This window comes from Nannobrachium achirus, assembly GCF_963921795.1.
Source record: "Nannobrachium achirus genome assembly, chromosome: 20".
Classification (NCBI taxonomy): Eukaryota; Metazoa; Chordata; class Actinopteri; order Myctophiformes; family Myctophidae; genus Nannobrachium; species Nannobrachium achirus.
In genome coordinates, this window is record NC_137827.1 from 32092808 (window position 1) to 32116864 (window position 24057).

Genomic DNA, 24057 nt, shown 5'->3' on the forward strand with positions numbered 1-24057 from the left:
CAATTAACACATTCCCCGCCATTTAACAATACCTTCGTACTCTACCATGCCTCCAGTCTCCATAGACTTCCATGTAATTCATAGTGCACGGATCATGCACACCCATGCCTAGATAATGCACCACGTGTGTCCACATTGCTCACAGCTTTCAAACAAAAAAATCCGAATGGAAATCCGTTCAGGCATTCATGAGATAGAAGCCATTATGTTTTCCTAAAATGTAAACAAAGATGGCTGCCATGTTTGATAGATGGGGTTGCTATGGGGGTTAAACATGCAATTTCGCGATTTCTATCATTCTTTGGGGTCAAAAAAAATTTTGAAAAAAAAAATGTTTTGATTTTTTTTTTTTTTTTTTTTTTTTTCAAAATGGCGGAAATTCTCGGGACTATCGGGCCTGGCAGGGAAAGACATTGAAATAATCTCGGGACTATCGGGCCTGGCATGCAATGAGTTAAGAACTTATTAAAGATAAATGAAAAATGTTATTGACAAAACATAACCTGCTCACGTATTAGGAGCATATCAGGAGTCACCAGAAAAAAGGACGGGTGTTCTCATTAAATCTATCATGGTTAAAATGGAGTTTGAAGTTACAATGGGTTTGTATAGGAAGGGGGTGTGTCTGATAAAATGAATATCAAATATCTAAATCTAAACTGAATCAAACAACTCAAAAACTGTCCTGGGTGTTCCCAAAAGCTTGATTAGACGATAAAATTACTAAAGGTTTTTTGAAAGTGAAATATCCCTTGAAGAAATAGTTTAAAATTGACAATTCTGCAGCTATTTTGTTATGCAAATTAGAAGGTCAAAAACTCAAAATTTTGCTTGGTAACCATTTTTTTCAGATTCAGCACCCTTGAATTGTGCAAAATAGACTGGTTACCAACTTTTACCCCAAAATGCCTCTAACAATCAAATTTTTCAGAAATACCACTAGACTAAGAAGAGATTAGATCAGATGACAAGTGAGAGGGAAGTAATTTTATTTATTTAATAGCGTATCAGTTCAATAGTGCCACCTGGAGTCCAAAAATGTTACTCACACAGCAATGACAATAGAGTATTCCATGAAAAATGCTGTGATTTCACAAGGCTTCGATTCACAAGTAGGGGTTCTTGGCTTTATTATTTAAAACAAACAGTATTGCTAACCTTTTGACTGGAATATGTGCTCTGGCCTGGAATCTTATGTCACTTAATAGTGTAATATTCCTCTCCATGACCAAGTGAGTTCTTCAAAACTGGCTAACATGAGCTCTGTGAAAACATAATCAAATGGGATTTCTGAGGGGTTCAATGGTCCTGACCTGTGTAGGTTACCAGATACAGTAACTGGGGTTTGCTGCATCAGAGCGGTTGTGATAGTTTCTGGTAAATTGCCAACATAATAAGTAGATGAAATTTACTTTCAAATTCTTTCATACAGTATAATGGTCTCACTGGGAGTGTTTATCCTCGGTGGTAAATCCCACCTGTTACTCCAAGCACATTAAAAATACAAACACAAGGAATTATGACTTTTTTCTGCCCTGTTCTGATGCCGTCACTTATCAATCCAGTTCATTGTGAGTTAATGAACATACAGTGAGATGGAACTGATGTGAAAAACAAATAATGTGGTTCATAATATGGACATCTTTCATATTAGTTAGTAAATATAACACAATGATAGAAAAACTTGCTGAAAGTACATAATATACAAAACAATGCAAATAGTCCTCCAGTTCTGTATTAAAAAAGAGAGAAGAAAAACAACTATTTGCATTCAAAGGGACACTGTTATACAACATGTGTTGCACTTAACCAACAAGGCATGGCATGTACAGGATATAACAAAATACAACATCCTTTACAAACATGATGGTGAGGAAAAACGTAGATTCTCCAACGATGGCAGTCAGAACTGAGCAACAGTTCTCACATAACAACCGCTACGTTAACATTTGTTTCCGTGTTTGACAGAAGGAATGAATTAAGTCTGTGTTGGTTTGAGATTAAAAAAATTGTGTTTTTGTGCATCAACTCTTCATGAAAAGAAGAAGTGCGGAGTGCATGAGAGTTGAATGATCTGAATCAACTGGCACTGCAGACAAGTGATCACTAACACAAATATGCAGGTAAGAAGGGACACATGAATTGGAAACGGACAGACAAAATGTGGAGTAGAGAGTTTGGCTGCATGAGTCTATGGAACATGGCACAAAAGGCACACAGACTAAAAAGGCACATTGGCAGAAAGGGAACATTGGGCACCAGTTGAGAAACCCTTGAGATTGTGTGAAGTCATTTGAAGATCAAAATCAGAGACACAAACAAATGATCGGACACGAGAATCATTCAAAGTTGCTAAGCTAAGGGATGTCATCGGGGTAGAAAATTAACTCCAGCCTCCAGCAAAAAACTAAAAACAAGTAGTCGTGGTCTTTTGGCTGGTGTTACAGTACGTAGTAATTTTTATTTGAAGGTTCTCCTAGTCTGTAAAGTTCGATTCCTGCTCTGATTATCATAAATAGACCAGTAGAAGATGAGAGTTAGCACAGTATCCACTGGCATTGCCGCTTAGCGGTTGCTCCTCATTGCCTCCTTGGCTGCCAAGATTAAGGGTGTGAGACTGGACAAAGGCTTGGCCATTTTTAGGAATGGGTGCTGCAGGGACAAGCAGAGAAGAGAAAGTTCACATTAGATATAACAAAGTTAAAGACACTGGAAAATAGCCGATCTACAAACTCACAATGCAACTCCAGCATAAAGTACAATGAAAGATAATTCAGGCTTATGTAGTTAAATGTGATCTTTGCAAAAAGAGGTCTTTGACTTGACAGAGACAAGCGATCTTCTTTCAAAAGATTTATTTTGTATACATTTGAAAAGTAGTGAAATGGGACATTCTGCGTAATGAGTACTTTCTTCTTTTGGTACTTAAGTACATTTTGATACCAATAGTTTTTGTACTCAAAATACATTTTGAATTCCGGACTTTTACTTGTTTGATACTTTTACTTAAACGACGACTTTGCCACTTTTCAACCCATCGTCATATGATAGGTTATGCAAAAAACATCTACTCGGTCCATGGCTACACCAGAAAACGCGCGTATGCGTGCGCTGTCTGTGGGTGTGCGAAAAGCCCCTGGCTGCACCAAGGAGGGAGTATATGTGCGGGAGACCATGGGAGTTTGTGTACAAAATGCATATGCGCACGCACAAAATAGAACCGATCCTATTTTTAGGGAACGCGTATCCATGGTTTGCGCTATCCGTGTGGCTGGTGTAGCCGGCTGAATTGATATATATTGGATCTTTCCAAAACGCGCATACGCATGCACGCCCCACATATGCACTGACGCTCGTAAAAAGGCTTGGTGTAGCCTGGCCTTTAGGAGAGCTGTGGGAAGTTCAGAAATCCATAGTCTTGTGATATCAACATTTGAGAGATTGTTTTTTTAAACAATATATTTGAACAAATATTTATATTTTTATTATCGCGAGAACAATGGCTTCCACATTAACATTGCAACTTTTCAGGAATAGAAAGCAGTAGGAGCGAGATCATTTAGCGACCTACAACCGGGTCGCGACGTGGTCGGTAGTTTTCAGCGACCGGGTCGCTAAATCGAGCGACCGGGTCGCTAAATTGAGCGACCGGGTCGCTAAATTGAGCGACCGGGTCGCTAAATCACCGACCGCGCCGCTAAATCGACCGACCCGGTCGCTAAATCTACCGACCTGCCTGCAGTTTTAGGTCGGTAGATTTAGCGACCCGGTTGGTACATCTAGTGACCCGGTCGGAAGATTTTGCACCCCAGTCGCGGTCGGTGATTTAGCGACGCGGTCGGTGATTTAGCGACCCCGTCGGGAGGTTGCGTGGCAGGTTAGCCTAACTGAGGTAAGGTTACTGAGGTTAGGTTTAGGGTTAGGGTTAGGGTTAGTAGCCCGGTGGTCGGTGGAAGCGACCACCGGTCGGTGGATTTACCTACCCGGTCGCTGGATTAGCGTCCCGGTCGGTGGAATTAGCGTCCCGGTCGGTGGAATTAGCGACCCGGTCGGTGGTTTTAGCGTCCCGGTCGGTGGTTTTAGCGTCCCGGTCGGTCGATTTAGCGACCCGGTCGGTGTTTTAGCGTCCCGGTCGGTGGTTTTAGCGTCCCGGTCGGTGGTTCTAGCGTCCCGGTCGGTGGTTTTACCGTCCCAGTCGGTCGATTTAGCGACCCGGTCGCTGAAAACTACCGACCACGTCGCGACCCGGTTGTAGGTCGCTAAATGATCTCGCCCTCTCTCATAGAAAGACTGCATTTCTATTAGTTTGGATTCCCCATCGATGAGACACAAACAGAGTAGAAAATAATTATGCTAATTTATCATGAACATTTAGTGAGGACCAATTATATGAAGATAGTTTGAAAAGTGGTGAAGTCGTCCTTTAAGTAAAACATGCAGGTACTTTTTTCCCCACCACTTCTTACCTGCAGCAGCTCTTTGCCACTTCCTCGTTTCTCCACGTCCATCTCCAGACAGCGAGACAGGAAGGACCTGAAGACAGGGGACAGCTTCTCTGGACTCTGCAGCTCAGGGGTCCCATTGGTGGCAATCAGATACAGGGCCTGTATGACAACACCACATTAGTATGGTAAGCAGTGTCCTTTTTTACAGCAAATCTCAATTCGTTTTAGTCACATTTTAGCCACTTGGAATGTTTTAGTTGTTGACGACAAAACTGTATTTTGGCGGGCCTTGATGGTGTCGTAATGCCTGATTTTACATGTGGTTGCATTTTGAAAATAGCCGATCTACAGTGATCTTGCAGATCTGCTATTTTCAGAGCGCAACACAACATAAAATTACTTGTCTTTTAGTTCTAATGAATCTATTCTCCACTTCTTCTCTCCCCCGTAAACATCTTAGCTTTTATTTGTTGACGAGGTTGTCCGGTGTGTGTTTCCCATTAGTCATCGGATGTCGCTCTCCATTCCGACATGTCGCCACTCCGAAATTGACTTCTTATTGTCGGAGTGGCGACACTTCTATAGGGGTTAAGTTTAGGGTTAGGGCTAGAGATAGGGTTAGTGTCAGAATGGAGACATGTCAGAAAGGAGACATGTCGGGGTGGCGGGGTGTAACCTTAGTCATCATAGCTTAGTTTTTATTTACGTTTCGTCAGTGCCATTTTTCGTCAGTTTTAGTAGACGAAATCAACAAACAAACAGAGCAAGATGAGATGCAATGATATGACAATCTTGAATCTTTATCGTTGCTGTCATGCAGAAAGATCTGCTATTTTAGCCATTTAAAATCAAAGTGAAAGTGGTTAACCACTTGAACCCCCAGCATCGCTACGGAACGTTCGCTAAAAATAGCAGACACGTGAGCTTGTAGAAAGGTTTGGTGTAGAGTGAAAAAGATCATACCAAGTACAGTGACAACTCAGTTTTTTTCATGTATAGAGATTTTAAGTGGTTAAATCTGTCTGTGGATTTTATATATATTTAACCAATGAAAAGTATTAAGAAGAGCTGCCCTGTGACCAAATAGTAATGATATTTTAATTTCTTGAAAACAATGTACAACATATGTACTGCCAATATTTCAATTTGCATTAATCCATACATGCAGTAGTCATTAAGCACCCTATTCTCCACTTCTCTTGTCAATGATAGAGTGCACTGTAAATAGACGATTCTTTCTCAAACGTTTTAGACCTTATAAAAACCCAAAAATTACAACACATCACTAAATGTCCTATTGTGTGCTAACATGAGAGCAAGCTAAAGTCTGTGATGTTATGAATATAGTATACAGTACAGCATTATGTTCCAGTAGTGAAGCAAAGACAGTTGGATCTCTTCATGTACATTTTTATGAAAAGTCTGTACAAATATTTGAATATGGACCAACTCATATATTACAGGCAGCTTCATCCTGTAAACAATAACAATACTGTCCTGAACATTTCAACCATTGTGAACTTCCTGTTTATAACGACTGTCCAGGGAAATGACAAACTATACGTTTCTACAAAAAAGGTCCATAATGTTTAGGATCTTTAGGACCAGTAACCATGGGACTCTAAGGATGGGAGTCGCTCTCCATTCCGACATGTCGCCACTCCGAAATTGATTTCTTATTGTCGGAGTGGCGACACTTCCATAGGGGTTAAGTTTAGGCTAGAGTACATTCATGCTCCATGGAAGAGGAACAATTTGAGAGACCCCATGGTTTTTCCTCTAGCACCACCCTTCGGCCAATTTACAGTTGGGTGTAAGGAGAATCACAGTGTTTATAGGCCAGGCTTTTAGATGGTCAGGACTGTATTTAAGTGTCCACCAACACACTCACCCTGAGAGGGTTCTCGTTGAGGTACGGCGGCTCACCCTCCACCATCTCTATTGCCATGATGCCCAGGGACCATATGTCCACTTTAGGCCCATATGCCTTCCTGGTCACCACCTCAGGGGCCATCCAATATGGAGTCCCCACCATGGTGCTGCGTTTGCTCTGCTCTGGGGTGATCTGGGCACAGAAGCCAAAGTCGGCTGGAGGGGAGAGAGAGGAAAAAGAGACAGAGAGATAGAGAGGGGGTCAGTTTAATCAGTGTTGTACAGAGGTACCTTTTAGTGGAATTGTTAAGGGAAGTTCAACGCATTATTAATATAATTTTATACTGTACAAAGAAGAGTGTCTTGTGTGCTAACAGACAACAGTGTGTGTGTGTGTGTGTGTGTGTGTGTGTGTGTGTGTGTGTGTGTGTGTGTGTGTGTGTGTGTGTGTGCCCTTACTAAGTTTGACAGATCCATCCATTCCCAGCAGTACGTTATCACTCTTAATATCTCTGTGGATGACCTGGTTTGCATGGAGGAACTCCAGAGCCTGGATACACTGGAGAGAGAGAGGCATAGAATCAAATGTTTGTGCTTGTCCAACGCAACCTCTACTATACCAAGTCACCCTCCTCTTCAACCTCCATTCCTTCCCCCAATACCCCAACTCTGACTTCTTTCATCTCCTCCTTTTCTGCATTCCTCTCCTGGTCTCTTATGTACCTCTCTGCAGACAGCAGCGATCTGAGCCTCATCCATGCAGGTCTCCGTCACCACGTCTGTTAGCGAACCGCCAGCCAGATACTCCATCACCACAAACAGCTCATCTCCTACTAGGAAACTAAACACACACAGGATGTTGACGGTCATTTAAGTCTGATACTTTGTCGCATGATGAGTCTCGTGCTGGAAATCGTTCGATGGAGTATACATTTAGGCATTACTCACTCGGAAGTACAATATATGTGTGTGTGTGTGTGTGCGTTAGGGCATTCACGAATAGTGATTTTTAGTATTCGAATTATTCAACCTCAAAGTATTCGCCAAACTGGCCAAATATTAAGTAAGCAAGAGGCGAACATTGTGAAAATAGCCAATCTACATGCTCACAATGCCTTGCGTTGGAGCATGTAGATCTGCTATTTTCACAATATTTATCTGCGGAACCGAGTCACATTAAATGTAATACCTACAATTCCAAGTGCTTGTCAGGGTGGGGGTCCCCAGTTCAAATATGTTTATTTGGGGGGTCACTGCCTAAAAAGGTTTGAGAACCCCTGGTATAGAGCATTAACAAATTCATCCACCAGGGGCATTGACAACTCATTCTTATGACTTCCTATAGCCATGTTTTATAAACTATATATTTTTTAAAGAGAGAGAGAGAAAAAAAAGCGAATATTTGACTTCTGTGAACAACGTCGAATAGTGACTTTGATATTCGAATATTTGGTGAATGCCCTAGCGTGCGTGAATATGAGCAATTTACCTGTCTAAGAAATTGACAATATTGGGGTTCTTCATTTCCTTCATCACCAGAATTTCATTGATAATCAGCTCTTTCTTGGGCTGTTTCTGCAGGTTTATCTGTTTGATGGCAACCTGTAAAACACATGCACACATACGTATGTAAACACAAACTAAATACCGATAGATGGTTTAAATTGAAAAATCGCATACTAGCTCAACATAATGTTGATTTTGTAGGCCCGTTTCTCTATGTCCATTTATGTAAATACAGAATCACACCAAAGAGAAACTGGAAAACACATTTTAGCAGTGCATATCACATTTAAAAATACTTCCTCTTCGTGTGCTACTGTAGAAATGTTCATGGCATAGTTCAACAGTGTTACTTGTAACCGTACCTCCTGTCCCGTGGCCACATCTATGGCTGTGTATACTGTTCCAGATGCCCTGGAGGGACAACCACAAGGAAATAAATTGAACAGGAGTCACATTGTTATGCTTGGTTCAAGCTATAAAATACATTTACTGCCAAAGTATTCTGTTATTTAAATAACCCTGAACTCACCCCTGGCCAATCTTCTCGTACCGCGTGTACTTTTTCTTAGGATCTCCGATGCTGACAATGGTTCCTAAGAATCATCAAAACTAGCATGTGAAAACACAGCATTGACAGTACACGTGAAGTGTGCACGCATACAGTGCGTGGATGTACATATCAGTGCAGTGCTGCAGGTGTACTGTACGTGTCTGCTGTTTGTTAGGTAATACGCCTGTGTGTCCATTTGTGTGTGTGTATTTGAGTATGTACATACTGTATACTGTGTTTAAGCACTTTAGCCTTACAGTATTTACTTGATCGTACACTCAATAGTGAAAATAGATCATCTATAAGCTCAAATCACGTTGCAGTGTGACACTTTGTTTGCAAACGCCAGGTTGAAATTGTTGTACATACTGAGTTTGTCCATGATCTCCTCATCGGTCATCTTGCCGCTTCCCTTGTTCTTCTTCCTGTCAGCCGCCTTGGAAGCAGAGTCAGTCTCTGGGAGCGGGTCGATCACTGACCGCGTGTACACCTGACACACCAGAGCACAGGTACATGCATACTCCTCTTTCACATTATAATAAGTATACAGAGATAGATATAAAATAACAATAATGGGCTGATTATACAGACCCACATCATTTTAATTAGCTTTGGGAAGATGCTTTTCTTCACCACTACGCAGATGAAAATGAACTGCTAGAAGTTGTCGGTCAGCAGGACGACTCACAGATTTTGTATGCTCCGGCCTTGGCGCCACCACCGGAGGCGGAGCTTCATCGTCATCGTCATCAACCCCATCCTTACCGCTCAACGGCGAGGTGTCTGTACCCTGTTTACCTATCTGCAATAACAAGCACGGACACAGTGTGAAAGACAGTACAGGTCACAATAGTACATCTCACTTTCATGACAGTGTCTCTCAGAATACATTGTTGCTCCATAGAGACACTGTGACTCACTTGAAAAGACATGCAGTGTACATTCAACTTCATACATTTTTGCAAGAATGGATGACGTGAAATTACTCACCAACTGTGCATCTTTATCTGTTGGAGAGATGCAGAGAGAGAGAGAGAGAGAGAGAGAGAGAGAGATAGGGGAGAAATATCAAGGGTCAGGATTCTCTGTAAAGCCTAGTTCAGACCTAGGACTTGCAACAAGACAAAACACTTTTACGCCCAATTTATACTTTAGAGAATGACCGTTTCATGCCACAAAAATGGACAATCTACAAGCTCACAACGCGTTGTGAATGCACTGTGAGCGTATATTAGTCAAAGTAGGAGACAGGCAGATATCAGAGGCACGGACCTGAGGCAGAAAAGCTAAGGTATTTCTGTTTGTTGCTGGTTGAGTCATAGAACTTGAGAATGTCGAGGACAGCCTGAGGATTCTGCTTCTGTTCTGATTTACTGATGTTGGAGGAGGAGAGGAGGCGGGCCCACTGATCTGGCATGCCCTGCACACAGAGACAGAGAGACACACACACACACACGCTTATTTCTTGGTCCTCATACAGTACTTTTCAAACATTTTCATGTCAATGTATTCCGCTGTAGATCGCCATTTCAAAAGGTTTTGGGGACACCATTAGTGATACTGGTATTGGATTGGGCTCCGATATTGCCTTTTTTGGGCATGCCGGAGGCAGCGAGTTACTCAGGCGTACTCGCCGCGAGTACTGTACTCTCCACCGATCGAATACAGGGGTAAGGGGTTGACACTGTTGACACTGTGGCACGGAAATAAAACGTTTGGCCATGTGGAGTTTGCTTAGAGTGGCCCAAACAAGTGCACGTTTGATTGAAGTCAGGTCAACAGACTTTTTGGATTATGGGATATCGTATCGGCAAGGAAAGAATGGTATCGTAACATCCCTAGACACCATAAAAGATCTGTCAAGATCTAGAACTTAAAAGAATAACCAAAAATAACAGTGTTTAAAACAGTTCTTCATTTTGCTGGGAACCCCCTGGAGTCCTGGAATTAAAAAATAACAGATCTCCAAGCTAACAACGCATCACATTGCGACATGTTGTGAGCTTTTACATCAGCTACTTTCAAATAACCCAGATATAACTGTGACCTGGAGGTCACGGTTCTTAAAAATACAGAAACAAAAGAATCACAGAAGACACGTTCACATGGATATATAGGCTATATAGACAAACACACACAGCCACTTACAGTGAACTCTCCAGTGACGGCATCAAAGCCAACATGGATCGTGTGTTCAAAGTCTGAGGGGGAAGAGATCTCCGGTCTGTCCTTGTCACGGTCTTTCTTTCTGCCTCCTGCGGACAGAGGTCAGGGCAAGTTAAGACCTGCCTATAGGTTCTTTGGCTTCTCATACTGTGTGCTTGTCTCTGCGTTACAGTCTCTCTCACCCTTCTCCGAGGCAAAGATGGAGATGATCTTGTTTCTGGACTTCTTCTCTTCTGGTACGGAGGGCAGCGGCCGTGAGCTGTCCTTGGCTCCTCCTCCTTGGCTGCTCATCCTGACAGGGGGGGCGGGGGGCTTGTCCTCACACACTCCGCTGTCACACATCTACACACATGTACACCTGTGAGATAAAGAGATTCGGACACGTAAATGCACGATCACACACAGAGATATGCACGCACGCCACCCACTATATTGTCGTTGTGGCGTGAAAACCTTGTATGTCCAAAACCGTTTGTTTTGCATTTATCATTTTAAAAAGGATTTAAAATTGTGAAAACAGCCGATCTACAAGCACACAACGCCTCGCACCGCGAGGCGTTGTGTGCTTGTAGATCTGCTGTTTTCACTACTTTTGTGCGATGGCCTTGTACGATGAAGCAGGGCTTTACTTGGCGAAAGAACGTACAAATTTGAAACTTGGATACACGGTTTCCACCCGACAACGACGATATGTCTACAGACGCACACATCCTAAAGAGAATTTTGAGACTGTCAATCTCTAAAATAAATACCGTAAAAGCACAACATCTCTGCCTATGTGCGTATCTGTGCTTTGCGTATCCCAATAATCGATCGACCATTGACTGCAAACTGTGCAGTGGCCGAGATCCGAGAGGTTGGTCTCCAAAGAATATTGATGAACCTGCAAATACGCATCTATGGTCGACTCGAAACAGCTGTTGGCATCTCCATAAATGGGCATACAAGGGACACAGACATGCAGACAGATGCAGAGATTTCCATATATGGGCATCTCCATATATGGGCATAAAAGACACATGCAGATAGACAGATAGAGAGATCTTCATATATGAGCATAAAGGGACACAGAGGCATATTACAGCTAGCCTGACAACGTGTACAATGTTGCATAACTGGAGGGGCATGTTTGGCAGCGTTCCCAACGGCATCAGCCTAGTCAATCATAGATACTTAACCTGCGCCATAGCCAACTTAGTATACTAATAGCCAACATTCAGCAAAAATAGGCAAAGATTTGGAAATAATTGGCAAACCTTTGGCAAAAATAGATCTACAGGCTCACATGGCTGTTGATATACAACAAACTAAGTATATATGGTTTAAGTTGTTGAAGTATACAACCAGAATACAATCTAAGGTAACAAAGAAGCACAAGAAGCAGTGCTCCATACATCTACATTTAGCCTTTATCCAAAGGATAAAAACAACAACCAAGCAACAAGACAACAAGGTCACAGCAGAACTATACCGTTATCAAAACAAGCTGAACCAGACACACTTAAGTACAGAGACAAGACACACTCAAACTCACACCTACTACGTATGTCTGCCAGCCACACTGCTGTCTGGTCTGGTCTCCTACTCTATGTTTGAAAGAAGGGAACAGAAAGAGATAGCAGGAAGTATAGTTGACAGGGTGATGTGACGTGTTGTGTCTCGTTCATGTCTTTGCAAATGAATGAGGAAGGAAGAGAGCGAGACAGAGCAAAGAATATCACTGACTCTTGAGTGAGAGACTGGGTTTGTTGAGGGGAGTAAAAGATAGAACGAGCAAGGAGGGAAGACCAGGGATGTAATACAGAGCAGTGTGGGGAAGACAAAGACTATGAAAGAAGTACATAAATAAAGTTAGACTATTATTGGGTGCCTTGTTGGTGCAGTGCACGGACCGCGTGCTCCTTGTGGGCCGCGTGGACCCGGGTTTGAGTCCAGCCGCCGTTGGGGAAATCTCGCTATTTCTACGTCCCATCATTTCGACTAAGGGAGTCAGCAGGTTAGCTAGGTTAGGGTTTGGGTTAGGTTTAGGCATAGAGGTTAATATTCACCCACGTCGGCAGGTTAGCTATTCACCAGGTTAACATTCACCTGTGTCGAAAGAATGAACCATCGAACAGATGCTATGTCACATTATTACCCGGCTTGTTTGGATGCTTGATTCCGATTGGTCGAGCGCTGAAATCAGCGGTGAATTATGAGCGTATAATGACCGCTCCGCTCTATAATTCACAGCTGCCTAATCAACGGCTCAGAGCAGCTGCTGCATTCAGGCTGAGCTGTGTGAATGTATCCAACATTTCTACCATGTAAACAAACACACAGCGTCATTTACAACCAAACTTTGCCCTGAAGAATGTCTTTAAAAACATTTTAGGCGAGAAATAGACGACGCAGTAACAGAAAATGGATTCTATTTGACCAGCACTTCCTTGTTTTCCAAGGCGACCGTGTTACGCTGGGGGGACGCACTTTCAGCCGTCTGTAAACAAGGAAATACTTTGTTGTTTTTAGTTTTTAGTCAAATTATTAATTTTATTTAGTAGCCGGGTAATAAGCGGGATAACATCTCGCTCAGCAGTCATTATCGAGTGACAGGAGCCCTTCATCAACCTGTCGGGCTCCTATCACTCGATAATGACTGCTGAGCGAGATGTTATCCCTTGCATATCGACACGCTCCCGCCGCCGTCATTCTCTCATCTGTCTACCCTTGGATTTGTGTCTAATCTCTACACTCTCCTAATTTGAGCAATGAAGCATAACATTTGCACTCAAGGTTGAGTCTCTGAGTATTTATTAGTTGTCCTTATAAAAAGGTGAACTTATGACAACCTGCTTCGAACACATATACGCCTCCATAGTCCATAAACACATGTACACGTGTGTATTTGGTTCAAAAGACTGCTGATGACCGACAAGGCAGTCAAGGGCATGGTACTACGCATTACTTTCAAGGCATGATGCACCCTTGACCCTACAGTTGCTCTGTATACACAGTAGTCTACTAGTCTATGCTAAATGCCAAAATTGTAGATTAGACACACACACGCTTGAGCCCCTGCCCTTTTATCCGTATCTAAAAAGTTCCCTCTCCACTCCAGACCATGAATGCATTTTTGAGCGGTGGTCACACGGTCTCCATAGCGTTGCCGTGTGTGTATCTGTCTGTATGTCAGTATGTAGCCTGAGTACTCCTGGGTGACCAGAGAGGGTGCTGTTGAGTCTAGCCTGAGCATCAACTGCAATGCAATGCACACACACACACACACACACACACACACACACACACACACACACACACACACACACACACACACACACACACACACACACACACACACACACACACACACACACACACACACACACACACACACACACACACACACACACACACACACACACACACGTAATGCATGTATTTTACCCATATACCTCAACCCCTGCTCCACTCACCCAGCGGTGCACAGCCTCCACCGCTCAGTTCACAAAGGTGTGATTTTTTTACTATGGTGAAAGAAATGCAAATGCCCCCTTTCCATGCCATACCTGAAGGCAAGAGAATTGCCTTGTCCAAACTCTCCTGAACTTTAATGCAGCATCTTATGTTGAAAGAATTGCCCTCTCTGTGTAGAAATCCATGTCGTACACCACATCTCCAGTATTGACTTGATTATGCTTAGTTCAGTGTGGTATCATGCACCGAAAATAGCTGACCTCCAAGCTCTGCGACATGTTGTGAGCTTGGAGGTATGCTATTTTCAATATTTCCACCAAAAGGCCCTTTAGAAATGTCAGCCCCTGCCTCTCTAACATTCTCTGCACGTCCCCCCCACACACACGCACGCACACACACACACACACACACACAAATTGCCAACTACACAGCCTACATTCTTAGTGACATCACAGACAAGAAACAGGAAGCAAACAAAGGTTTCCTCACTTCCTGTGTCTGATCCCGCTGACACAGTCTCTCTGGATAACAAATGTGGCTTCTGAGTCAGGTGGGCTGGCCCAGTACTAGGTAAGCCACAAATATTGCATGGAGCAAACATGTTAGCATGCAGGCTGCCTTGTACTGCTACCTACTATGCTTCAAACTTAATGCAAATTCTGAAGCAGTGCAGGTCAATTCAGCGAGCCAAACATGCCGGTCTACATTCCACTGAGGGGGTGATCTCCTTGCTACAGGCTTTGCTTTGTGCGTTTCTCATTGTCAGTATTTAACAATGTATTACACTACAATGTACTACAAATTGACCCTTGGGGGTAAGAAAGATAACCTTGAACAGTGACTCAACATCAACAGTATAGGCCTAATCTTATGAAAATGCCACGAGTTTATTCATGTTGGATTATTTGGCTGATATAATAACCTATTCCTCAGCCTATGAGCAGAATGTACAGTTCTGTTGTGAACCCCAGGAAGAGTAGCTGCTGCTAAGGTAGTAGCTAATGGGGATCCAAATAAACAATAAACTCAGACGTAATATTCTACTCTGAATATTCCAACAACTATTTCATGTAGTGTAAGCTTATAAGTTGTAAACCTAAAATAGGTCAGTAGTACCCTGGTACAGTTCAGAATCAGGATAACTATGTGATAAGACAGCCTGTCTGCAACAGGTTGTGACAGTAGCATTAATTGTTAGTCAAATCTTGAAATACAGCAAAATTACACCAAGCCATGACATTGGAAAGAAAGCACTCAGTCAACGTACATACCATGCTCTCCTAAAGTACCTCTTGGTCACCTTCCTCCTTTTCAAGGAAGAAGGCCATTAGTTGAGCTAATGGATACTAGTTGGGCTAATGGATACTTACCCCTTTGTTCCCTCTTCTGTGCCTTACAGAAGACTAGTAAAAACAATAACAGCTTTTGTTATATTCCCTGGTCGAGTGTACAGCATGTAGGGTCTTCTCCTTCGCTCCTTTATCTAGCTCTCCCTTACTACTTCCTTCTAGGTCTCTCTCTTTCTCCCTATTCGCAGGGCAGGTTATAGCAGGCTGGCTCATTCCTCAGTGGTCCAGGAGACAACAAGTACTGTCTTGTCCCTGCAAAGTAAAATTAGAGCCCAGCCCAGCCTTAATGTGCATCTTCAAATTGTGTGTGTGTGTGTGTGTGTGCGTGCGTGCGTGCGTGCGTGCGTGCGTGCGTGCGTGCGTGCGTGCGTGCATGCTGGACTGACTAATGGGTGCTGGTGGGCCAGGCTGAGACATGTTGTCTCGGGAGGAATTCCATAGCTGCAGGGGAAGGGTGGGTGTGTCCTCCATGATGGCCATAAAGTGTATGCCAAGCCCCAGCTCAAGTGCATTCACTTGCTGCAAGAGTGCAGAAACCGGGGGGCTTGCTTAGTTCAGTCAGTGTTCATCGTGTTTCATGTTTCTGTTGATTCAACAGAAACAGCACATTCTCAAGGTGAGCAAGCAGGTGAATGGTTGCAACATTCTTGGGATGTCTAAAAACCCAGTGGTTCTCTCAGGTTTCCTTTTTAAGGCATGGCTCCTACTAGAAGGTGTGACATCTGGAAGAGGGTCTATCTGTGTGTCTGTGATGAGTCTGTCTTTGTCTGCAGCAAATCACACAGTTCTTGTGCATGCTGCCAGTAGGTCAAGGAAGTAAATCCCAGAATATTTTGTTATTTTGTACACAATGTATTTTTTTTAATTTTATAGAACTTTATAAGTTCGGGCCACTATTCAGCCCTACGCTGCACCGCCAATCTGACCAATATGGCTATATATGGAGATCTCTGTATCTGTCAGTCCTTGTCCCTTTTATGGCTATTTATATGGAGATTGCTTATGTCATCAGCATGTGCCCATATATGGCCCTTTTGTGCCCATATAGATAGATACCTTTATATATGGAGCAGACTTACAATAAATGCATCTGATGCCATCCATGACTGAGGTTAGACAACACATATTTAGCCATAGCTGCATTGGGAACTCCTTATATGGTTATGACTGAGTCATAGCATTTTACTTATTACTTATAAAGCCCTGCATGGCCTGGCCCCCGCCTACATACGGGATATGCTGCCCCCGCGTGAATCAGGGCGCATCCTTAGGTCTTCGGACAAGGGCCTTTTAAAATGCCTAAGTACTAACCTGGTAACCCGGGGCGATCGTGCTTTCGCCGCTCGGGCTCCCAGGTTGTGGAATGAACTGCCAGTGGAACTACGGCTAGCACCGTCCCTGCCAAGGTTCAAGTCATTTTTGAAAACCTATCTTTACACCAAATGTTTTACATAAATTGTGTAAAGTAGTGTTCTGTTATAGTATACTCTTGTACATTGATATCTGTATATTATAATTGTTCTATGCTTTGTTGTAACTTTTTGTGATTGTTGTGTGATTTTTTGCTGTATGTTGTTTTTAACCATGTTGTAACTTTGTTTGGAAAAGTGCTATACAAATAAAATTAATTATCATTATTATTATAGCAACACAAGCGTGACAACGTGGTCTGGTTCTGGTCCCCTCTCAAGCCAACTTTAAAATACGATTTCATACTGGAAGTCAAATGGGGTTAGACTGGGCTGAAACTTTGGTCAAATATGAAGATGACTGTCATCCTAGAGATAGAACTGATGCCATAATAATAACATCATAGATGACTGACATCATAATACTAACACCATAGATGACTGACATCATAGACTGCCCACTTGTCAGAGATCCACAGGCATGCCACACCGTTATTAGGCCCTGTCTTACTTATACTTTATATCCCCTGAGATTTAGTATACTGTATGCTTAAAAAAGCGCTTGCTCAATGGACAGAAACTGCCACGCTAGCTGTTGCAGTGCCAACTTTTGGCCTCCAACGGCAACCACCCCACCACATGGCTTCTCTCAAATCATGGCATTTTAGAAAAAGGAATGTTCACTCAGACGCTGCAAAAACACCCCAACATTCTAACCTCCTTCCCTTGCCCAACGCTAAAATTATATTCTTTCTGATTTCTATTCCTCATTCCTCTGCTCGCTCTGTTCTGCTGCTGCACTTTCGATTCCCTGTGCCTGGCGGTCTCTAAGGGTAGCCCACTTCCTCATCCTGGAACTCCCTGACCACCAGAGGGTCACACGGCCATGCTGACCAACGGAACGAGAGCAAACACAGACGTTGAGCTGTTTACAGGAAGTGAACTGAACAGCAGGCTTTTGTATTTGGCTTCTATAAAAGGAAATTCTGCACAGGACTTCCTGGAAGGAGTGATGTAGTAGGCCTGCCCGCTACCGCCGCCCATCAGAACTCTCTCAACTCACCTCCCCCCTTTCATTCACTAACAGAAACATATGCATAAGTGACACACGCACACTCACACTCACACAGTACAACAGAAGACTTGTCACTAATTAAGGGCCTGGCAACACCTTATACACTAAAGTTTAGTGTATAGCTGGCCAGTGTGTTTGTTGCTGCAGGTGTTTAGTGACTAAACATCTTATCCTGTTATTCAAACAACTGCCACTCCCCTATGTCAACAGCTTGATTGATAAAATTACCAACCTGGCAGCCAGCCTGAGCTCTCCAACCAAAGCAGCCTGCCTCCTGGCAAGATACAGACCCAGGTGGGCTCATTTTAGGCTCACGTAATTCATATCAAATGAACTCAATGTGTGTAGGCATATCAATATTATTGATGTACTGTTATATACATTTCCTAAAACAATGCTTGTTGAATGCCATGCACTTCCACAGAGCATAGAAAGTCAAGTATCTATATACAATGTTGTTTGTAATTGCAAGTAAGGACAACTTGTCTTGTTCTGACAGTAGGCTACATTAAGCAGAGTTATTCAGAAGTAAACACTACTACCTGAGTCAAATATTTCACTTTCCTTCTCTTGTACTTGTAGGTTCTATCCCAAATGAAAAGCTCCATTCGTGTCATACAAGACAAGGAGTCCGTACAAATACAATCACAGAGGGGTTGTTATTACTATATTAATAGCCTACTACAGGCTACAGACAATCCCCTGGTCTGTCATTAACTTTGAAAACCTGCCTCTGGCTCCTCTCTGAACACGGTGCTATAGGACCGACAAGATCAGCCAGGGTCGTTACTATCTGTCTCTGCATCCACTTATATTTTATTTAAAGGGCTTTGCTCATGTACAACTCGATGTAAAACGTTGCTGGTGTAAAACCTAATTTCCACGTGTCAAGAAATGTGCAGTCTCGGACTCTCGGAGCAAAACGTCAAGGAAACACAATGCTATTTGTGATCAGACAGATTGATATAAATGATCAAGGAATAAATAATCACATCAGGTGATCAAAGTTCAAGCCAGTCTGATAATAAGTATTAAAGTAAACGAATGAGGAACACGACTCACTCACCATTATGTATAAACCCCGCTATGATGAGTGCTATCCCTTCTTCATTGATTCACAAACAAAGCCAAAACTCACCAGTTTGTCAGACGCGAAAAAGAAGAAGTGGAAAAAGGCAAACTTTTGAAACCCCGCCCCGGCCACGCGCGCTGATTCTTCTCGTAAAAAAACACCCCTCTGATTTGGTGCAGATTTCTAGTGGCTTATGGCAGTCAGTCAGACACTGAAGCAGGGACACATGCGCCGAAAAATCACTAATCATTAATTTCCAGTGCTGCTATGCTACCACTGCTAAAGCCTGCCCTGCTTTGTTGGTGCGGAAATAACTGAATGATGACGTTTGCCTCGGTTATAGTCACGTGTCTGTGTCTGGATTGGAGCTTTAAACATTAAGGTTCACATTTGGCGAAGAGCAACATTTATAGCAGTTCTCTCATCCTTTTATGCCGTTTCCCCCCCAATCAGTGTTTTTTTTTGGGGGGGGGATGGGGGGGGGGGAGCCTTCCAGGTGGTCCCCAGCTAAATGATGGAGAAACAAATGGATGGAGACATGACATGGACCATTTGGTTTCACTAAACATCTGATTGATTGAAAACTTTATTTGCATAGAAATGGTACAGTACAGTTTCATGACATACAGGTTCCGTGGCTCAAATGCAGAATAAATAATGGTCCCTGATGTGAAATGGACTTGAAAACCACTGATAAATGTTGTGTTTTGACGTTGACGTCAAAACATAACCTTAATACATTTGTGCTTTTTTTAACGTTAGTCCGATAACTCAGATGATTGGTGCAGTTAGTGGCACTGGTAAAAATAAATAACTCTCTTTTTAGTTTTTTCACATCTTCATGGCCCAGGAGGCATGAGGGGCGTGGTGGGCAGGGGGCTGGGCGGCGTGGTGGGCAGGGGGCTGGGCGGCGTGGAGCGCAGTGAGCTACTAAACAAACGGTGTAAGACTCGAATTATCAAACAAACACTCAAGTTCAATGAATGAGCGAATATTCAACGATTGAACGAAGTACACAATATGAAGACTTCTGCTACACACAAACATAGAAAATCAAAGAAGAAGAAAACTGGATCAGAACAGGTTGGTGAAATCACAACGCTTCAAATCAATCGACCACTGGTTTGAAACCAGTTGGTAGACTACAAGCACTATAAGCATAGGCCTACTGTAGTCTGTAGACTAATAATATGAAACCAGTTCAAACACTCGTTGAAACAGTTGTTGGTACACTCAACACTATACTGTAGCTTCAAAGTAAACCAAAACACTGGTTTAAAAACAGTCTGCTACAACAATCACTACAATATACCGTGCAGGCCTAGACACTGATTTGAAACCAGCAGTAGGATTTAGCCGCAAATTGCAACACTAGATCTTTTTATAATCGGATGAATCTAGCCGCAAATTGCAACACTAGATTTTTTTATAATCGGTTGAATAGGGTTGCAATACCTCCCATAGGCAGCAAATGCATCAAAACAGTTTTTTGCTATCTGATTGTATTAAACGACTTCAAACTCACCAATATTGTGGCTCTATGGAAAGCTTGGAATTTACTCTTTCTATCTGCAAAGTGTTTGTTTCAGAAAAATCCACAGTAGACATGTTATGAGTTACTTTCTATCCTAGAAATTTGGTTCAGGTGATAATTTTCTAAGTCCTGGAGTTTGGAAGCGCTCGTGGAAAATCCCTCAGCGGTCCTGTGACCACCTGGTTCTAAATGTCACATTATGCAGGAGGCAGCGGGACGTTGCGATATAGAAGACGAGCGCTTCCGAAGTTCAACACTTAGAAAATAAACCGTGTCTGCTCGGATTTCTTGACAGAAAATAAATCATAACAATTATACGGTGGATTTTTCAGAAACAAACACTTTGCAGATAGCAAGAGTAAATTCCAAGCTTTCCATAGAGCCACAATATTGGTGAGTTTGAAGTCGTTTAATACAATCAGATAGCAAAACACTGTTTTGATGCATTGGCTGCCTATGGGAGGTATTGCAACCCTAGATTCAACCGATTATAAAAAAATCTAGTGTTGCAATTTGCGGCTAGGATGAATCTAGGGTTGCAATACCTCCCATAGAGATTCAATGCATCAAAACAGTTTTTTGCTATCTGATTGTATTAAACGACTTCAAACTCACCAATATTGTGGCTCTATGGAAAGCTTGGAATTGACTATTTCTACCTGCAAAGTGTTTGTTTCAGAAAAATCCACAGTAGACATGTTATGAGTTACTTTCTATCCTAGAAATTTGGTTCAGGTGATAATTTTCTAAGTCCTGGAGTTTGGAAGCGCTCGTGGAAAATCCCTCAGCGGTCCTGTGACCACCTGGTTCTAAATGTCACATTATGCAGGAGGCAGCGGGACGTTGCGATATAGAAGACGAGCGCTTCCGAAGTTCAACACTTAGAAAATAAACCGTGTCTGCTCGGATTTCTTGACAGAAAATAAATCATAACAATTATACGGTGGATTTTTCAGAAACAAACACTTTGCAGATAGCAAGAGTAAATTCCAAGCTTTCCATAGAGCCGCAATATTGGTGAGTTTGACGTCGTTTAATACAATCAGATAGCAAAATAACGTTTTGATGCATTGGCTGCCTATGGGAGGTATTGCAACCCTAGATTCATCCGATTATAAAAAATCTAGTGTTGCAATTTGCGGCTAAGTAGGATTGGATATAGCCTATCATTTGTGTATGATTTGTGTTTTATTCAATAGCAGGCCTAGATCATTTATTGTTGTTGCTGTTGTTGTTGTTGTTGTTGTTTTTATTATTGGACTATTATTGCCTATAATGACATGCCCAAAGTTAGGATACTCTGATGCCAGGGTTCATGTAGTATAGGCGTAGGCCTAATTTTAAGAAAGGCTATCCCACCACATTTGTTGAATGTTTTGAGTTTTTGTTTGAAATTAAATTTGTTATTGAAAACAGGAAATAGGGAAAGGAACTGTGGTAAGAAGACCATCACCTTCTTTATAGTCTCGCATAGCCAGACAACTATTCCACAATCTCTGAATGGGAGCATTTGACCAAATCGCGGAGGCAACAGTCTGGCCACGCGAGACTACCTTCTTTACTATGAAACCCGGCATATCCTGTCCCTACGTCAGTGTCAGTGGGTCAGTAACGCGTGATTATGGATCCCACTGGGAAAGATGGATGGAAACGGCATAGAGCGCTCGTTTTCACAGTTATTGTCCACGACACTGCAAGCGGCGCGAAGGCCAGCGCGAGTTACGAAGCCGTGGTGAATGCAATCGTTCTATTTACGGCCTGGGCAAGCGCACGATAAACGCAATGATAATTGGGGTTTGGTGCACCTCGCGCGGTCCAAGAGACTACAACGGAGCGCTCCCTACGTCCGGTTCAGCCAATCACAAGCTTCAAAATGAGTCCGGGGCGTGGTTATCCATCTTTCCCAGTGGGATCCATAATCACGCGTCAGTAACGCCTCAATGTCTCTAGCTGACCTGTTGTGAGATCACATGTTGACCAAGACAGCCTCTTCTGGTATTCATACATATATGTAATGTAGATCCCTGATGTCATCAATATTAAGCCCATATTTGGCAATTCCCTTGGACTCTCCATATGGCCAAGACAGAATTCATTTGCAAATCAAGACTGCCGACTATCATCATCTGCATATTCATATATGAAGATAACGACACTGACCTCATCAAACCCTGGATATCCATGGATGGAGACGGCTGGATCATCACTTAGATCTCCATATACATCAGCTGACCACTACATCTTATTCCCAGATGATGCCCTGTTAGGCCAACCACACTAATAGAATCCCTTTTATTCCAATAAATCAATATAAGCCCAAATCTGGGATTGCCCATACGATCATCGCCAGCCTGGAGCTGGTCAATACCTTTACATCTGATCTCAGACTCCTGGATAAAGCTGGGTATACATCATACATGCCAAAGCAGCCACGTGCACGTGACCATATGCACGCACCTATGTGCACGACCTCGACCTTTAGGGTGAGGTTGCTTCTCGCCCTTAGGGTGTCTTACTGGTATGTGATAGTACCTTGTTAGGGTGACATTTGACTTATCTTATTATTAATGGATATTTTGTTTTATTCTCCTTTGTTATTTTGTAGATGCCGTGCCGGAACAAAAGAAGTCTTGCTGCCAAAAGAAGATGGCTGAAACGTCAAAGGCAGAAAGGCAACTCTACTTCTAAAATTTCCATTTGGTGGACCCATTTTGAACTCTTAGTATTACCCTTAGTTGGTAACTTCAGTATATACTACTCTGGCTCAAGTATCCTAGTGAGGTTGAGTTATTTGGCTGTCAATGATGATGTATTAGTATTACTGAAAGCCAAGGTAAACTATTTTAATCATAAAGGAGTGTATCAAATTAGTTGTGTGATTAGTGGATCCATCAAGAAAGTTTGGGAAATCGTCTGATTCACACTGCTTTACATTTTGTCCTCATCACTCCTATGCATATGTAAACCCCGGGATTCCCAGGTGGGAGATAGACAGTAGACTTTTGAGGCCAATCAGGTTCAGGTTGCTGGCAGTGAGTCAGCTCTGAGACTGCTGATACACACACTCCCCTCACCCTGTAACATTTATATGAACGCAAGCATCCCTCCCACACCCCATCAACCAGTCAATCGCAAATCAATCAAATGTCAATTAATCTTATTTGTGAAGCGCATTTCATAAGACAAAATGTAAGTCCAGTATTATTTCACTTCCAAGACTCTTCCAAGAGAAATCTCCCATCTGCTGCGCACTACTTCCATCTCACCACTAGATGTCATTAACATGCAAGTAATTACGTTATTTGTCAGACATTCATTGATTGATTGATTGAAGGCTTTATTAGAAGTTTGCATAGGAAAATGTACAGATTCATGACGGTACAGTTCACTGGTACAAGGTCTACTAAAAGGAGATCCATGAAAAGACTAAGCTTATTTCAACAGGAAACCATTAAAGTATCTCATATAACATTGAATGACAGACAAATAGAACACAGTACTATGCAGTAGATATGTAAAGAAAAAAAGAAAACAGTAGGTCTATACAATCAGTAAGTACAGTATATACAATATATACAAGGAAGGGGCAGGTAACAGTAAGTCTAAACAATCAGTATGTACAG

General features: G+C 42.5%; 1 protein-coding gene across 2 annotated transcripts; it reads right to left on the minus strand.

Annotated features, from left to right (window-relative positions):
- Window positions 1–1011: 1011 nt before the first annotated feature.
- LOC308306366 (serine/threonine-protein kinase PAK 2-like) lies at window positions 1012–19050 on the minus strand. Of its 2 annotated transcripts, none has more exons than XM_080751323.1 (15): window positions 18967–19050; window positions 10722–10897; window positions 10522–10628; window positions 9646–9793; window positions 9364–9380; window positions 9062–9175; window positions 8743–8863; window positions 8353–8416; window positions 8186–8234; window positions 7807–7919; window positions 7041–7158; window positions 6777–6876; window positions 6337–6533; window positions 4467–4604; window positions 1012–2652 (listed from the first exon to the last, which is right to left on the minus strand). In XM_080751323.1, the coding sequence occupies exons 2-15, from the start codon at window positions 10879–10881 to the stop codon at window positions 2566–2568; spliced, it is 1533 nt and encodes a 510-aa protein (XP_080607449.1). In that variant the 5' UTR covers window positions 10882–10897; window positions 18967–19050; the 3' UTR covers window positions 1012–2565. The 2 variants fall into 2 exon arrangements, with proteins under 2 accessions (XP_080607449.1, XP_080607448.1); XM_080751322.1 differs by lacking the exon at window positions 18967–19050 and adding an exon at window positions 18895–18935.
- Between the last annotated feature and the right edge of the window lie 5007 nt (window positions 19051–24057).